The sequence below is a fragment of the Larimichthys crocea genome, chromosome XVI, assembly GCF_000972845.2.
Source record: "Larimichthys crocea isolate SSNF chromosome XVI, L_crocea_2.0, whole genome shotgun sequence".
NCBI classification, from domain to species: domain Eukaryota; kingdom Metazoa; phylum Chordata; class Actinopteri; family Sciaenidae; genus Larimichthys; species Larimichthys crocea.
In genome coordinates, this window is record NC_040026.1 from 12,116,282 (window position 1) to 12,128,579 (window position 12,298).

The 12,298-nt window shown below is 41.5% G+C and overlaps 2 protein-coding genes across 4 annotated transcripts; both read right to left on the reverse strand.

The window, feature by feature from the left end:
• Positions 1-2,455: 2,455 nt before the first annotated feature.
• Positions 2,456-6,841, reverse strand: LOC104918879 (GTPase IMAP family member 4-like). Of its 2 annotated transcripts, XM_027289181.1 has the most exons (8): positions 6,763-6,841; positions 6,376-6,478; positions 5,653-5,730; positions 4,713-4,763; positions 4,504-4,554; positions 4,341-4,391; positions 4,144-4,185; positions 2,456-4,011 (listed from the first exon to the last, which is right to left on the reverse strand). In XM_027289181.1, exons 2-8 carry the CDS (start codon positions 6,413-6,415, stop codon positions 3,290-3,292), a joined length of 1,035 nt encoding a protein of 344 aa, XP_027144982.1. In that variant the 5' UTR covers positions 6,416-6,478; positions 6,763-6,841; the 3' UTR covers positions 2,456-3,289. The 2 variants fall into 2 exon arrangements, with proteins under 2 accessions (XP_027144982.1, XP_027144981.1); XM_027289180.1 differs by lacking the exon at positions 6,763-6,841 and having other exon boundaries at positions 6,376-6,751.
• A 238-nt stretch (positions 6,842-7,079) lies between these two features.
• On the reverse strand, positions 7,080-12,153 carry xrcc6 (X-ray repair complementing defective repair in Chinese hamster cells 6). 2 transcript variants are annotated; one of them, XM_019253246.2, is made up of 13 exons: positions 12,009-12,153; positions 11,365-11,447; positions 10,957-11,069; positions 10,526-10,667; positions 10,089-10,340; positions 9,728-9,914; positions 9,383-9,569; positions 9,090-9,258; positions 8,762-8,923; positions 8,460-8,589; positions 8,080-8,180; positions 7,871-7,987; positions 7,080-7,663 (listed from the first exon to the last, which is right to left on the reverse strand). In XM_019253246.2, exons 2-13 carry the CDS (start codon positions 11,435-11,437, stop codon positions 7,464-7,466), a joined length of 1,833 nt encoding a protein of 610 aa, XP_019108791.1. In that variant the 5' UTR covers positions 11,438-11,447; positions 12,009-12,153; the 3' UTR covers positions 7,080-7,463. The 2 variants fall into 2 exon arrangements, with proteins under 2 accessions (XP_019108791.1, XP_027144978.1); XM_027289177.1 differs by lacking the exon at positions 12,009-12,153 and adding an exon at positions 11,844-11,866.
• Between the last annotated feature and the right edge of the window lie 145 nt (positions 12,154-12,298).

Consider the following 12,298-nt stretch of genomic DNA (forward strand, 5'->3'; position numbering starts at 1 on the left):
TCACCGCCTGCGTCAGTAGACAGTGGAAGCAGCAGTCCCTCCCCTGAGGCTGTGAAACCCTATATTTTCCACTTTATTCTGAGAGGGCATGTTTAAAATACATACATAAATAAATAAACAACACTGCTGTGCTGCTTTACATCCTGTTGCATCAGAGGCGTGCAGGCAATTTAATAAAAAAGAAGAAAAAAAAAACAAAGTTTAATAACTTTTAGGCCAAGTTTCCACTCTTTGGTTTCCACAACTTTTTTTTTTTTTTTTTTTTTAACATGCTGCAGGCATTAAATTCAAAATGGGCATATAATCTTCCAAAACCAGTAAAATGTGTTTCAACATTTGATCATTTGTCTTTGTGCTATGTTAAATTAAATGTCTCTAATTACACTTTACACAGCGTGTCAACTTTTTAAAAAAAACTGGATTGTGACTTCAGCTTTCATCTCTGCGTGCTGAATGCTTCAAGTAGTTATACAACTACACTGTTGCCCATAAAGTTGGAATACAAATATTTTTACCTCTTCTCATGAAACGATTGTGACAATTTGATTTATTCTTAATAGACAACATGTATCCTCTCAGAACTTTATTGATCAATCTCTTCTAACAATTTACCTGATGTGTATACATAGGAATAAAAAAAGGAATGTGTCTGAAAACAAAATTAGTAGTTTAATTTACATTAACAATGATTTAGTTGCCATAGACAGTATAAAAAATGGATGTAGTTTCTATGATGCCACCCACAGGTTTCTGAAAAGCCATTGTGAAGCTCGGAGTCTGGTGGCTCTTTTAGGATCATAACTTTATTGTTTTGCTTCACTCCCAGTGTAGCTAATTTGCTTAATGTGCAGACAAAGTTAGTAACTAGCTGGTGAATACAGCTAAAGAGCCAGATATTTTTCAGTTGGTAGGGACTGCTGGATGTGTAAATAGGCAAGAGCTGTGGGCGGCTGTGGCTCAGGAGGTAGAGTGGGTACTGTGGTGTTCTTGGGCTGGATACTGAAATCCAAATTGCTTCCCAAAAGCTGCACCATCTGTGTATGAATGATTAGCTCCCAACCCGATTCTCACTTTGCATTAGTTTATGAATGCATGTGAGAATGAGATATGTAGTGTTGAGTTTATTGAAACAATGTGACACGATGAATCACCTCAGCTCATGGTTTGTTTGGCTATGTTGTGTGTAAAGGAGCTGTTCCTTCTTCTGCTGAATTTTATCTCAGCCAAGAAATGACACACGCAAATACCTCCACTGACCACATGTGTTACTAAATAAACCAGTACTGTGACTTTTAGTCATTTTTTTTTGCAAACTCCTGCAAATGTTATGCAGGCAGAAAAGCAAAACAACATGCTAAAAGTGGCTAAAATGCTGCAAATAACTGTTCATTTTCAGTATGTTTGACTTTGGGACTTTTGGCACTTTCTTGATCAAGTCAACGGAAACTCTATCAGTTTTATTCGGCAGCTGTGTTTATTCCCAGGACATGTCCACAGTAATATGAATTATGCAGATAAAATCTCTTTTCCTCAGTTGGATTCCTGCACTGTCAAAACCATTTTTAATAGTGGTCTTCAAATGTAATAGTGCTGAAGAGGAAGCTCTTATATAGTGTTCCAGCTATGAACTGATCCAAAAGTCCAGTATTTCCCAATCATATCTGTAAAAGATCAGTGATACACAACTTAAGGCTTTAAAACTTAACTAGGGGAGTTGTGCGTTATCTGTGATCTGCTGACACTTGATTTCTAAACTGTGCAGGGCTTAGATTAGTGAGGATAGCAAATGCTAAAATGTTGACAATGAAAATCAAATCAAAATTTATTTGTATAGCCCAAAGTCACAAAGTACATTTGCCTCGGAGGGTTTTACAATCTGTACAGGGAGTGACACCCTCTGTCCTTAGACCCTCGGTTCGAGTGAGGAAAAACTTGCCCACAAAAAACCTTTAACAGGGAAAAAAGGTGGAAGAAACCTCAGGAAGAGCCACAGAGGAGGGATCCCTCTCCCAGGATGGACAGACGTGCAATGGATGTCACGTGTACAGGACAAATCAACACAAACATATTCATCATCATCATATCAATCCTAAAAATGTTTAATTTGCAAAATGACAATGGCTGCTTTCAGCCACCACAAGTCACGAATCAAACCATGCTAGCTTCAGCGTAGCGTTCCTTTCTGGTAGCGCGACAAGTACGGAGGAGATTGCGACTTTAAACTTCTCCCACATCAATGATCCTAATGTTTATTTATTTCATGTGGTAAATGTTATTGTTTGTTTTTTATAATGGCCCCTGGTGTCTTGTCCTTTTGCAAACGTGGCCCCCATCTTAACCCTTAAACTGTAGAATAACAGACACTAATAGATGCAAGTGTGTGCTGATACTGATTCTTTACATCCCTCTGTCTCGTGGTCAGGTTCAGACACCTGGAAACTACTTTTTCTCTCTCTCTTCTCTATTTCTCTCAGATCAGAGGTCAGGCCTGACAAAAGAACAGCAGACGAGTGGATGCCATTTTATTCCTCATGCTAAAGATTATGCATCATGCCTATAATGACCCTAACTGGTCTGCTGAAGGTCTGTACTGTTTTGCTAAATGTTCTCTCTAACCACAGGGCCACTCTGCCCTGAGATTATATTAATATTCCCCAATTAAAGCTTGACTGATTTATCGATTTACTAATGTTATTATACCATAAGTCAACTTGTCACTGTCATCTGTTTCCACAATGAAGATTTTTTTATGTTCACAGATCATAGTCTATAAAGTCTGCAATAAATTTTGAGTCATCTCATATTTTAGTAATCCTTTGGTCCAAATTATATTTCAGAGGCACATTAGACAGCACTGCTGAACTCAAAGTTCCAGTTTGACTTCACTTTATTTTCCCTGATCATCTTTAAAGTTTGATATCTCTAATAAATTATGAAAGACAGGGGAGGGCTGAGCACTAGAGCAGAGTAAGAAAACATGAGGCACAGACCTATACAGAAGAGTTAATGGACATCTAATAATGACAACACATCAGAATGTGTGTGAACATATCTAACCCGAAAACATCTGCGGCATGTTGAAAACCAAAAGGCGGCTGATGGTTGTAAATTCATTTGGACAGTGGTAAACCAGAAAAGCAACAAAAATACCTCAGGCAAAGAATCCCCCTTACACTCAAACTCAGAATTGCATGTTTAACACTTGAATGAATCCTGCCTCCTTATTTTTTCACCGCCCCAACAACTCTTTCACACAGACACCACCACCAGCTCCTTTGTCCTCCCTTATTTACATGTGTCCCACTTTTCTAGCCAGTGCAGAAGCCATGTCATCTAGCAGCTCCTCCCTGATGCGGTCCTCCCTCCTCTGCAGCTCGTGGACAAAATACCCCCTCAGGGTGTCCATCTCTATTACACGCCCCAACAGCTGCCTGCGCATCTCAGTCTGTGCCTCTGGGGGGCAGTCTGGCCTGTTGTCCACCAGCTCTGGCCTCTGGTCACATAGAGACAGAGCCTTTTTCAGACTAGTGTCCGCATCTAGCAGCTTATCTACAGAATGCTTTCGACCCAGATGGTCTGCATGGGTGAGCACTGGGATGATGTACCCCATGGCCCCGTCTCCAAACAGTTCAAGCGTGGCTCTGATCTCCTGAGCCACATTCTGGTCGATCTCCATGCTGGAGCCCGGAGCTCGCATCACCAGCAGGAAGGCGTGTGGTCCAGGACTGGTGAGCTGAAGGCTCCTCAGAGCTTCCCTTGCTCTCTTGCTGTCCCCCAGTGAAGTCCCCAAAAGATCTGGGGTGTCGATCACCGTCACCTCTCTACCATCAATTACCATCCTTCTCTTGGTGCTCTCCATTAGAGGATCCATGGGTGTTATTGTCTCACTGCTGCCCAACAAAGTCACTGCGAGGGAGGTCCGTCCTCCACCCTTGGGGCCCAGGAGGATCAGCCTCAGGCCTGGTTTGTTGGGACTGCTGCTGGTCGGATCTAGTGGTCCATCGGATGACCCTGGATTAGATAAATAATGAAGAAAAACAGAAAAGTAGACCAAACCCAACAAAGCAGAGTGGATTTTCAGTTTTGCAACAGAACAAACAAGAAAAAGTAAAATGCATCAAAGGAAGATTAAGGTGAACTGACCTGTGATTGCAGCACCAAGCCCCTTAAACTTGGAGGAAACTCCTGATGGAGGAGCAGATTATAAATCATCGGTTTAACTGTTAATTATAGGTCTGTAATTATTGTACAGATCTATCACTAAAATAGCTCCAGACCCTTGAGATACTAAATTGCTGTCAATTTGAAGCACACAGTGAGGAGTCAACAGCAGCACTCACGTGCGATAAACCGCCAGATTCGAGCCATCCATTTACACAGGCTCTGGATCCCTGAGACACAAAACATGAAGACAAAAGTCAGCATTTGATTTTTTTAAATCCGTAGATGAAAGATTTTCGTTTTATCTCTATGGATCAGATATAAGGGATGCATGTTTTGTACCACGAAGAGTTCCAACTACATGGCTCACCCAGCCCCAAAGAGCTGTCAGACCTGAGGCAGAAAAAAACACACACATTAATGTTCTTGTGATTTCACTTCATACACAGTCATATTAGATCATTATTGTTGTTTTATCTATCATATGTAGTTATTTGTGCAGTTAAAATCAGGCTGTGAGGGAGAGTGTAAAGTGGCCTAAGCAAACTCACCAGTTAGAGAGCAGAACAGACGAATCGGCCATCGGATCAGAGCTGGGAGTGCTGCAGACAGACAAAGTATTACAACAGAGATCATTAAAGGTGATAGTAAGATGATTTGGTGGCACAACAAGGGTCATTATTCAAATGATCATATCATTCAGTTTTCATGTTTTTGTTGTTAGATCCTTCAGGTGATTTTAATTATAGATACTTAAGTTAATAAACTTCCACTAATCCACCTGCAAATGATAATTCAACCACTAAAAACAAGTTTGCATTTTGAAATCATCTCCATATAAGAGGGGAGAATTTGATTTCCTTTTACATTGAACCTTCTTATGGTGAATAACTTCCGTCCTCCAACAGAAAAAAGCTGCATTTGTAATGACTGTGATGATTTTTGTTATTAAGTCTGTGCACGCAGCCACAAGCCGATTATTTGCTACTGAAGACGTAAATCATGTCACTAAATATATAGTAATACACAGTTTACAGTTTGAGTTACAAAAAATAGTCTCAGTAATGTCCTTAAACAGCTGGGCATTGCAATCTTTAGCAAATGTTACTAAAAAAAGAGATAATTAGCCATTTGCTGAGAACTATTTTCAACAGAGGATTAATACACATTTGGTGCAGTAGGTCAGTAACAGAATACAACATACAGGATTAACTGTATAAACAGCGCCCGTGTTCATTGTCATGGTGTGACTCTTTTAATAAGTAGAATTCCTGGCTATGCTCCTGATAATACCATCAGTGATGTCTGTTCTCATCAAAGCCATTTCTGATCAACTCAAGCAGATCGAATCTTTTCTGTGCTCTCCAGTTTCCACACTCACTATCTCTGATGAGGACAAGTCAATCAATCACGGGATCGACACGGTTTCTACAGAATGTCAGAGGATCTTTCTGGTTTCAATATGAATGTGTGTATCTGTGTGTGACTGACTCTGTGAGAATCTGTAGAGAAGATACCCCACCACAGTAACAGCTCCCATCTGGACATTGTTGCCATTCATCCAGAAGCCTAAACAGAGAGGGAGGAAAACATGACATTCGTATTTGCAATGTTGTCATGGGGTTTACCTTTCACCCAAATGTGAAATACTGAATGAAATAGCCTAAATCCTAAGAAACCCCTATTGTTGAATGCAGGGCTTTGTGTTTGTGAGTTCAAAGTTTACACTGAAAATAAACACTTTTATTTGAATCTTGTGTATTCTACATGTAAAACTGAGATCATCATTTTATGTATTTAGGGTTGTTTTGTTGACAGGAAACTTAAGCACATAGTTAAATACGGCTGCTCACAGCTGCTACATAGATGAACAAACATACAACTGCAAAACATTTTTATACTTTTCTAAAATTGTCAGAACTAACAAGGAATGCTTACATTTATTTTGAAAAAATAACAGAGAATTCAAATATTTTGTTGCTAACTTGACATCATAGACTATGTACTCCAGTCTAGGATCAACATTTTACAAATCTATCAAAAGCTTGCTTTATGCAGCCCTGAAGACAAAATGATTTCATGAGACTGAAACCATTACGTGAGTAACAAACATCTCATTAACTCCCTATCTTTAGAGTAGTCAGAGTACAAAAACTTTGTTATATTCTCTATGAAATGCTGCAGACATATAATGCTGTTGAATTTCCACCTTACCTGCAACAGCATCCTCGTCCTTGTCACACTGACACTCCATTTCTCTGTAGCTGACAGACCGTCAGCCGGTGTCAAGGTAGTGAGAATATGTGACAGCACTTTCCTTTAGGAATTTTCAATATAAAAGCACTAAAATTTCAGCAACTTTTATGTTAATGTACAAACAACTGAAATTTAAAAGTAGAATAAAAGGGCTGAATCTGCAACAGCTTCCAACACAAAACATCTGGATCATTTTTACGTCACTGTCATTTCAGTTGTACATAACACATAGCAGTTTCAAGACAGGAGAAACCAAAACAGAATGCTTGACATACAAAATATGAAGTTAAAAAAGTATATTCTATAACCTATAGCAACTGCAAAAAGTTCTTTAAGCACCATTACCCAGCGTGTACTCCTGCAGGAATGCCCTCTCCTTGCAGTCTAAACCGTCAAAACCTTTCGCAACTCAACGAGGTCAAAGTTGCATGTGACTCCGTCTTCCTGCTGTTCTACAGAAACCTTTGCCTGTGCAGGCCTGCCCCCAACAGGATCACCTCCTTCACTTTACTGTACTGCAGGGCAAAACAATAATCCAGGTATGCTGCAGTCTTATTTTAGTAGAACACACCTTCTTTCATGTGGCAAGAAGAACTGGAAAAGCAGCTTAAGATGGACAGTACACTGACTCACAAAGTTACTAAAAACAAACTAGACAGGACTGTAAAAAGGTTTTGTTTTATTAATGCAAATGCACAATTGTCAGCAAGTGTCAACATTAGTTAGTCATTTTATGGCTTTTATGGCTGTGTTTACTGCACATAAGGCATAGCCAACTTTACCAGTTTCAGCTCTTTTCACAAGAAATGTACTTCTTTTTTACATTCAAACATGAATTAACCGAGCATTGAGCTGTACTGAACCATGATCCAACAACATGGTACTTCTTTTGTTGTACACTGAACACTGAAAATTCAGAGGCAACACAGTAAATGTAAAACCTGTTACCTGCTTTTGAAATAGCTCACACAACTGAGCAGAACTTGATTTGTTGATTATACAAAGCGGCTGAAGACATTTCTACACCTGGAATCAAGTCTAACTCTTCATGGGCCCAGCTTTGCAATCAAAGCATCTATCAGCTCCTGCTTCTTGGTCCCAGTGGTCCGGACCCCAAACTGTTTACAGGCGTCCTTCAACACGGGCACGGTCAGCTTTGTAAGGGTGCCCTTCTGAACGTGGGCCCGCAGCTCATCTTCTGATAGCTCCACTTTGGGCTTCTTCTCAGCTCCGCCTCCGGCATCAGCTGCAAGTTAATTCACAGAGAAAACATTCAGTCAAAACAAAAGATTTTTACTGTAGCACAACAGCACAAAATAACTACAGCAGCTATTGGTGTATTTCAAGGTTTTTGGTACTGACAGACACTGTGTATCGGGTCAGAACAATTCACAAGCAAAAACAACAGATACAGGAAATTTGATTTAGTTTCTGTTTTGACTCCAGCGCTGACCTGTTTTGCGTTTGGCAGCTGGTTTGCTCTCAGGGTTGTAGTTGGCAGGATAGACCAGATCTTTAAACTCATCAACCAGTGGACCCAGACGGTGGTTAATCTGATCCACCTTTGGCACTGAGACACAGAAAAAAGAGAGACAGTGAGATGGGAACTGGTTGCACCAGCTACAACCAGGATCTCTGAATGTTTGTTGGTCTGCAGCTCACTGATGAGGTCCTCTGTGTCCTCTGGAGCCATCATATCCAGGGCCAAGGCCTCTAGGTTCCTGTAATGCTGCTGGATGACTGGATTCTCAAAAGCGTCACTCCTGCGTTAAATTACAAAGAATGAAAACATGTTACAGAGAGAAACCAATGGAATGACCTTGTTATCAGTGATCCCATTTACTAATTGTCAATTTGTCACCCCAAAGAGTCTGAAAAATTGCTTTCTCATGCTATAAATGTGTCTTTTGTTAATTAGATGAATATTCCCAGAGGAATAACATCCCAATGAGACAGCAAAAACAACACAAAGACACTTGCTGACACACTGTTTTGCTATGAATCCATTGTTTAGGCATCTCTAAACTAACATGTGCAGCCACCTGTATTTGAAGCGCAGCTTGGAGACGATCTCCTTCATCTTGTCCACCTGTGTTTGTGAGGCAGACGGGCACTGAGGAGGATCCAGAGTCCGCAGGTCGTCAGCGTATGGCAGGAAGATGGCGTTGAAACCTGATACGGGCAACAGAGGTGACAAGTTGCCGTCAAACTTAAACACATGACATCACCCTCACTATGATATAGTTGCTTATCACTGGAAACTTCTTCAAAAGATAGAGAAGCCAAATAGAGTGGAAGGAATTGCGAAAGGAGCTAAAGTTTGCAGTGTCTAGCGGTTTGTTACCTGGTGGTGTAATCTGTACTTTTCCGTCACCGACCTCCTCTCTTTGAGGAACCAGTGCAACAAAGCGAGGCGGGTAGTTCCGGCGAGCGATGCAGCGGCACAGAGCGAACACGTTCCTCTCGCTGCACTTTGTCAACAAGGCAGCGAACAGACAGGCGCTGCCTGAGGTGGAAGACAAAAGATATGTTAGAGCTCAGTACCAATGATGCCATCTTTAGTATTTTGGCTTTTATCAAAATATCATTTTTCCGTCAAGATTGTGGTTTTACTATTTAATAATACCATCAGCTCTGAGATCAAACGCACACACGCAGACAAACACTGTTACCTTTCACCTCGCCCTCCTCAGGATATATGAAGACAGCAGGTCGGATGTGGTGGTGAAGTTTGAGCCTCTCCATCGGTTTGAATCCGATGAGAACCAGTCCAGGATCTTCAAACTTCTTGATGGCGTCCACCTCGTCCCTCTCCATCACTATCTGCTTCTTACCATACGTCTGCAGCAGACAAGCACACCATCAAAATCACTGAGAATTGAACTGAAATGTATGTATTTTATCTAATCTTTAGCTTTTATGAAACAACCAAACTAAACTTAGCATATATTAAGTCTGCATTTACCTGAGCTTTCTTTATCTCACTGGGCAGCAACAGGCTGCCCGTCTGGGTGTGGAAGGTTCTGGTTTTACTGCGGACAGGTTCGTTGGTTTCCCTGTAAAGTTTGATGGGACCTGGTTTTCGAGCTGTCACAGCAGTTGCATACATCCCCACAGCGATATTCATGCCCTCACCGAGACACAGGTTTAACCTAAAGAGAGGGAAGTATGAAGGACAGTGTGGAGAATAGGAGAGAGGAGGAGTTTAGTGATTGAAAGGACACAAACGAAAGTGACTAATGTGTAGAAAGCGAGGCAACACGAACAACTTTTATCTGTCTGGAAATGCTAACATGTGACTCATCTCTACCTGGCCATGGCTCTCTTCTTCTGCTCTTTGGACCGCACCCTCTTCTGGAGGTCCTCCAGTTTGTCGCAAGGCTCCAGCTGCAGCCCCAACTCACTCTCATCCTCAGGTGGACTTACAATGTCACGAAAGAAGGGCGAGACATCAAAACCACCCGGTTTCATCAGATGCATTAAGTCAATGATGACACCTGAGAAAGAACGGATAAGTCAAATGAGTCCACGACATAGAGACTTAATGTATTAACCCCTCCAATGTTATGTTTTTATCAGCCTAATGAGAGTGAGAGAATGGCTGGATGAAGTGACAGGCTTTCAACAGCCAGCTATGAGGTCGAGAGGATCAGTCTTTGCTTCAGACGTACCGGTTTCTTTAAGGTCACTGGCCTTGGTGCGAGCCTGACGGTCCTTCGCGCTGTCGCCCATGTGTGGTTCATCCCTGCAGGTGAAGATCATGAGTCGCTTGTGTGAGAGGCGCAGCTTAATGTCACTGTAAAGGTTGGCGCAGCACCACAGGGCGTCACCTAATGACGTCTCCCCGCTGCCCATGGTGTCTGATGCTAGCTGGGCACCTTTATTCCCCCGCAGAGCGTCCACGTCTTGCACTCGCTTTGCACCTGTGGAAAATAAAATGACAGACAAATAAATGTAAGAGGACTCATTAAAATCACTGTTGGTATTTTAAGTGTTCTTGTTTTTGTGAAATAACATGCAGGAACAATGATAAGATACAAAGTTAAATCTGTCCATGGCAAAGAATGTGCCCACATTTGTGTTTAGCTTGAGAAAGCGAGCATCTTACCGGGTTCATCGAGGTCGTGGTACACATAGACATGTTTGAATGAGTTCCTGGGATTTTTGCTCTGCTCTGTGCCGTAGAAAACCAACGCCACCAGGTCCCTGTGGCTGCTAATGATCTTACTGGTGTACACACTGCGCACGACCTACAGGGACAGAGCACAGAGCTATTTTCATAGGGCATGGGACATATCTGAGAACAAAAACAACTAATGAGGTGATTCTATAATACAGTTATAAAACTTGTGAGGTTTTCGGTTTCCTTTAAGACTTTTTTTTGATCAGGATGACACTTAAAAATACCCCAAGTTTGCTGTCTCAACCTATAATGATGAAGCAGAAATACTCAATTCAATGTCCAAACATTTCCAGCTGTTACAGTACACGGATGGATATTACATTCACAAAAGAGACTAAGATAACTGTCCGTTTTACCTGCATAGTCATGTCAAAGTTAGAGGGCTGTCCATCTTCTCCTTTGATAAACATTTCTTTGGAGGCATCGACCAGGAAGACCAAACTGTCTCTCCCTGTGTTCTTGTAATCTCCTAAGAAAGACAGAGACGTCTTTTAGGTGTCAAATGCTATCTGAAAACATACATGACCTCTTGTGTTAAGTTATATGTTAATAACAGTGTAGTTCATAACATCAAACCAAGTGCAATCAAATCAGTAGGGCGGGATTTGTCCGCAGAGAGGCTCGACTCCAGAAGAGGGTCTCCACTAGTGATGGGAAGTTCGTTTTTTTTAGGGAGTCAGATCATTTGTCTCACCAAGAAGATGATATATACCTTTTATAATTCAGCCACTTCACATGAAGAAATGAGGAGACTTTCATCTCACCTGCAGACTGCTCTCCTTCCTCTTGCTCTTCATCCTCCTCTTCATTCGTGTAGTAGGTATTCCACTCTGGCATGCTTCTTGTTCTGTCAAAGGATTCAACAGTTCAATAGGAAACCACAGCCGGACACACAAAGTAGTGTAGTACCAGCTCCATCTTGGGGGTAAATCACCTTTCTCATAGCTTGTTTGTTGTGAGAAAGCCCAAATAATCATAACATGAACTAGATCGGTATGAATTGGGCAGACCTGTACAAAGAGTAGTGATACCTGAAGTGCAATAGCAATACAGAGCTAATGAGCTGAAGCGATGATGAGTGACGTGCTCATTCAAAACATTCAATAATACTCCACACTGCTACATAAACAATTAAAAGTGTGCTGATATTTAACCAGGCAACGATAGTTGTGCAAAAGACAAAGCCATTCCCAACAATTAATACAGTTTAATTAAGATATTACTGTTGTTATTATAACTTTACCCAGGCAATGTTTACGTTAGCAGGCTGGCCTAGCTTGTGATGTTAGCGTTTCACTGGTATTTTGGGGTCGCTTAGTAAACAAATGCATCTTTCTAATGACGCACAAAGCTATATATAGACTAGTTAAATTAATATAAACGACTAAATAGATGTGAAATGACTCACGGAGGTCAGGTCTGCTACTTTCTGCCACACAAGTCCAGACTACTTTCAGTGGATGGCGCGTTCAGGTCCGTGAACGAGCACGCTGAGCACCCGTACGGAGCGGCTCGTCGTCTATTGGATGACTTGTCTGCCAATCAAAGATACTGGCCAATCCCGGTGTAGGGCGGGATTTGTCCGCAGAGAGGCTCGACTCCGGAAGAGGGTCTTCTCTTCTAGTGATGGGAAGTTCGGATCTTTTTAGGGAGTCGGATCATTTGACTCACCAAGAAGATGATATATGCTTTTCATAA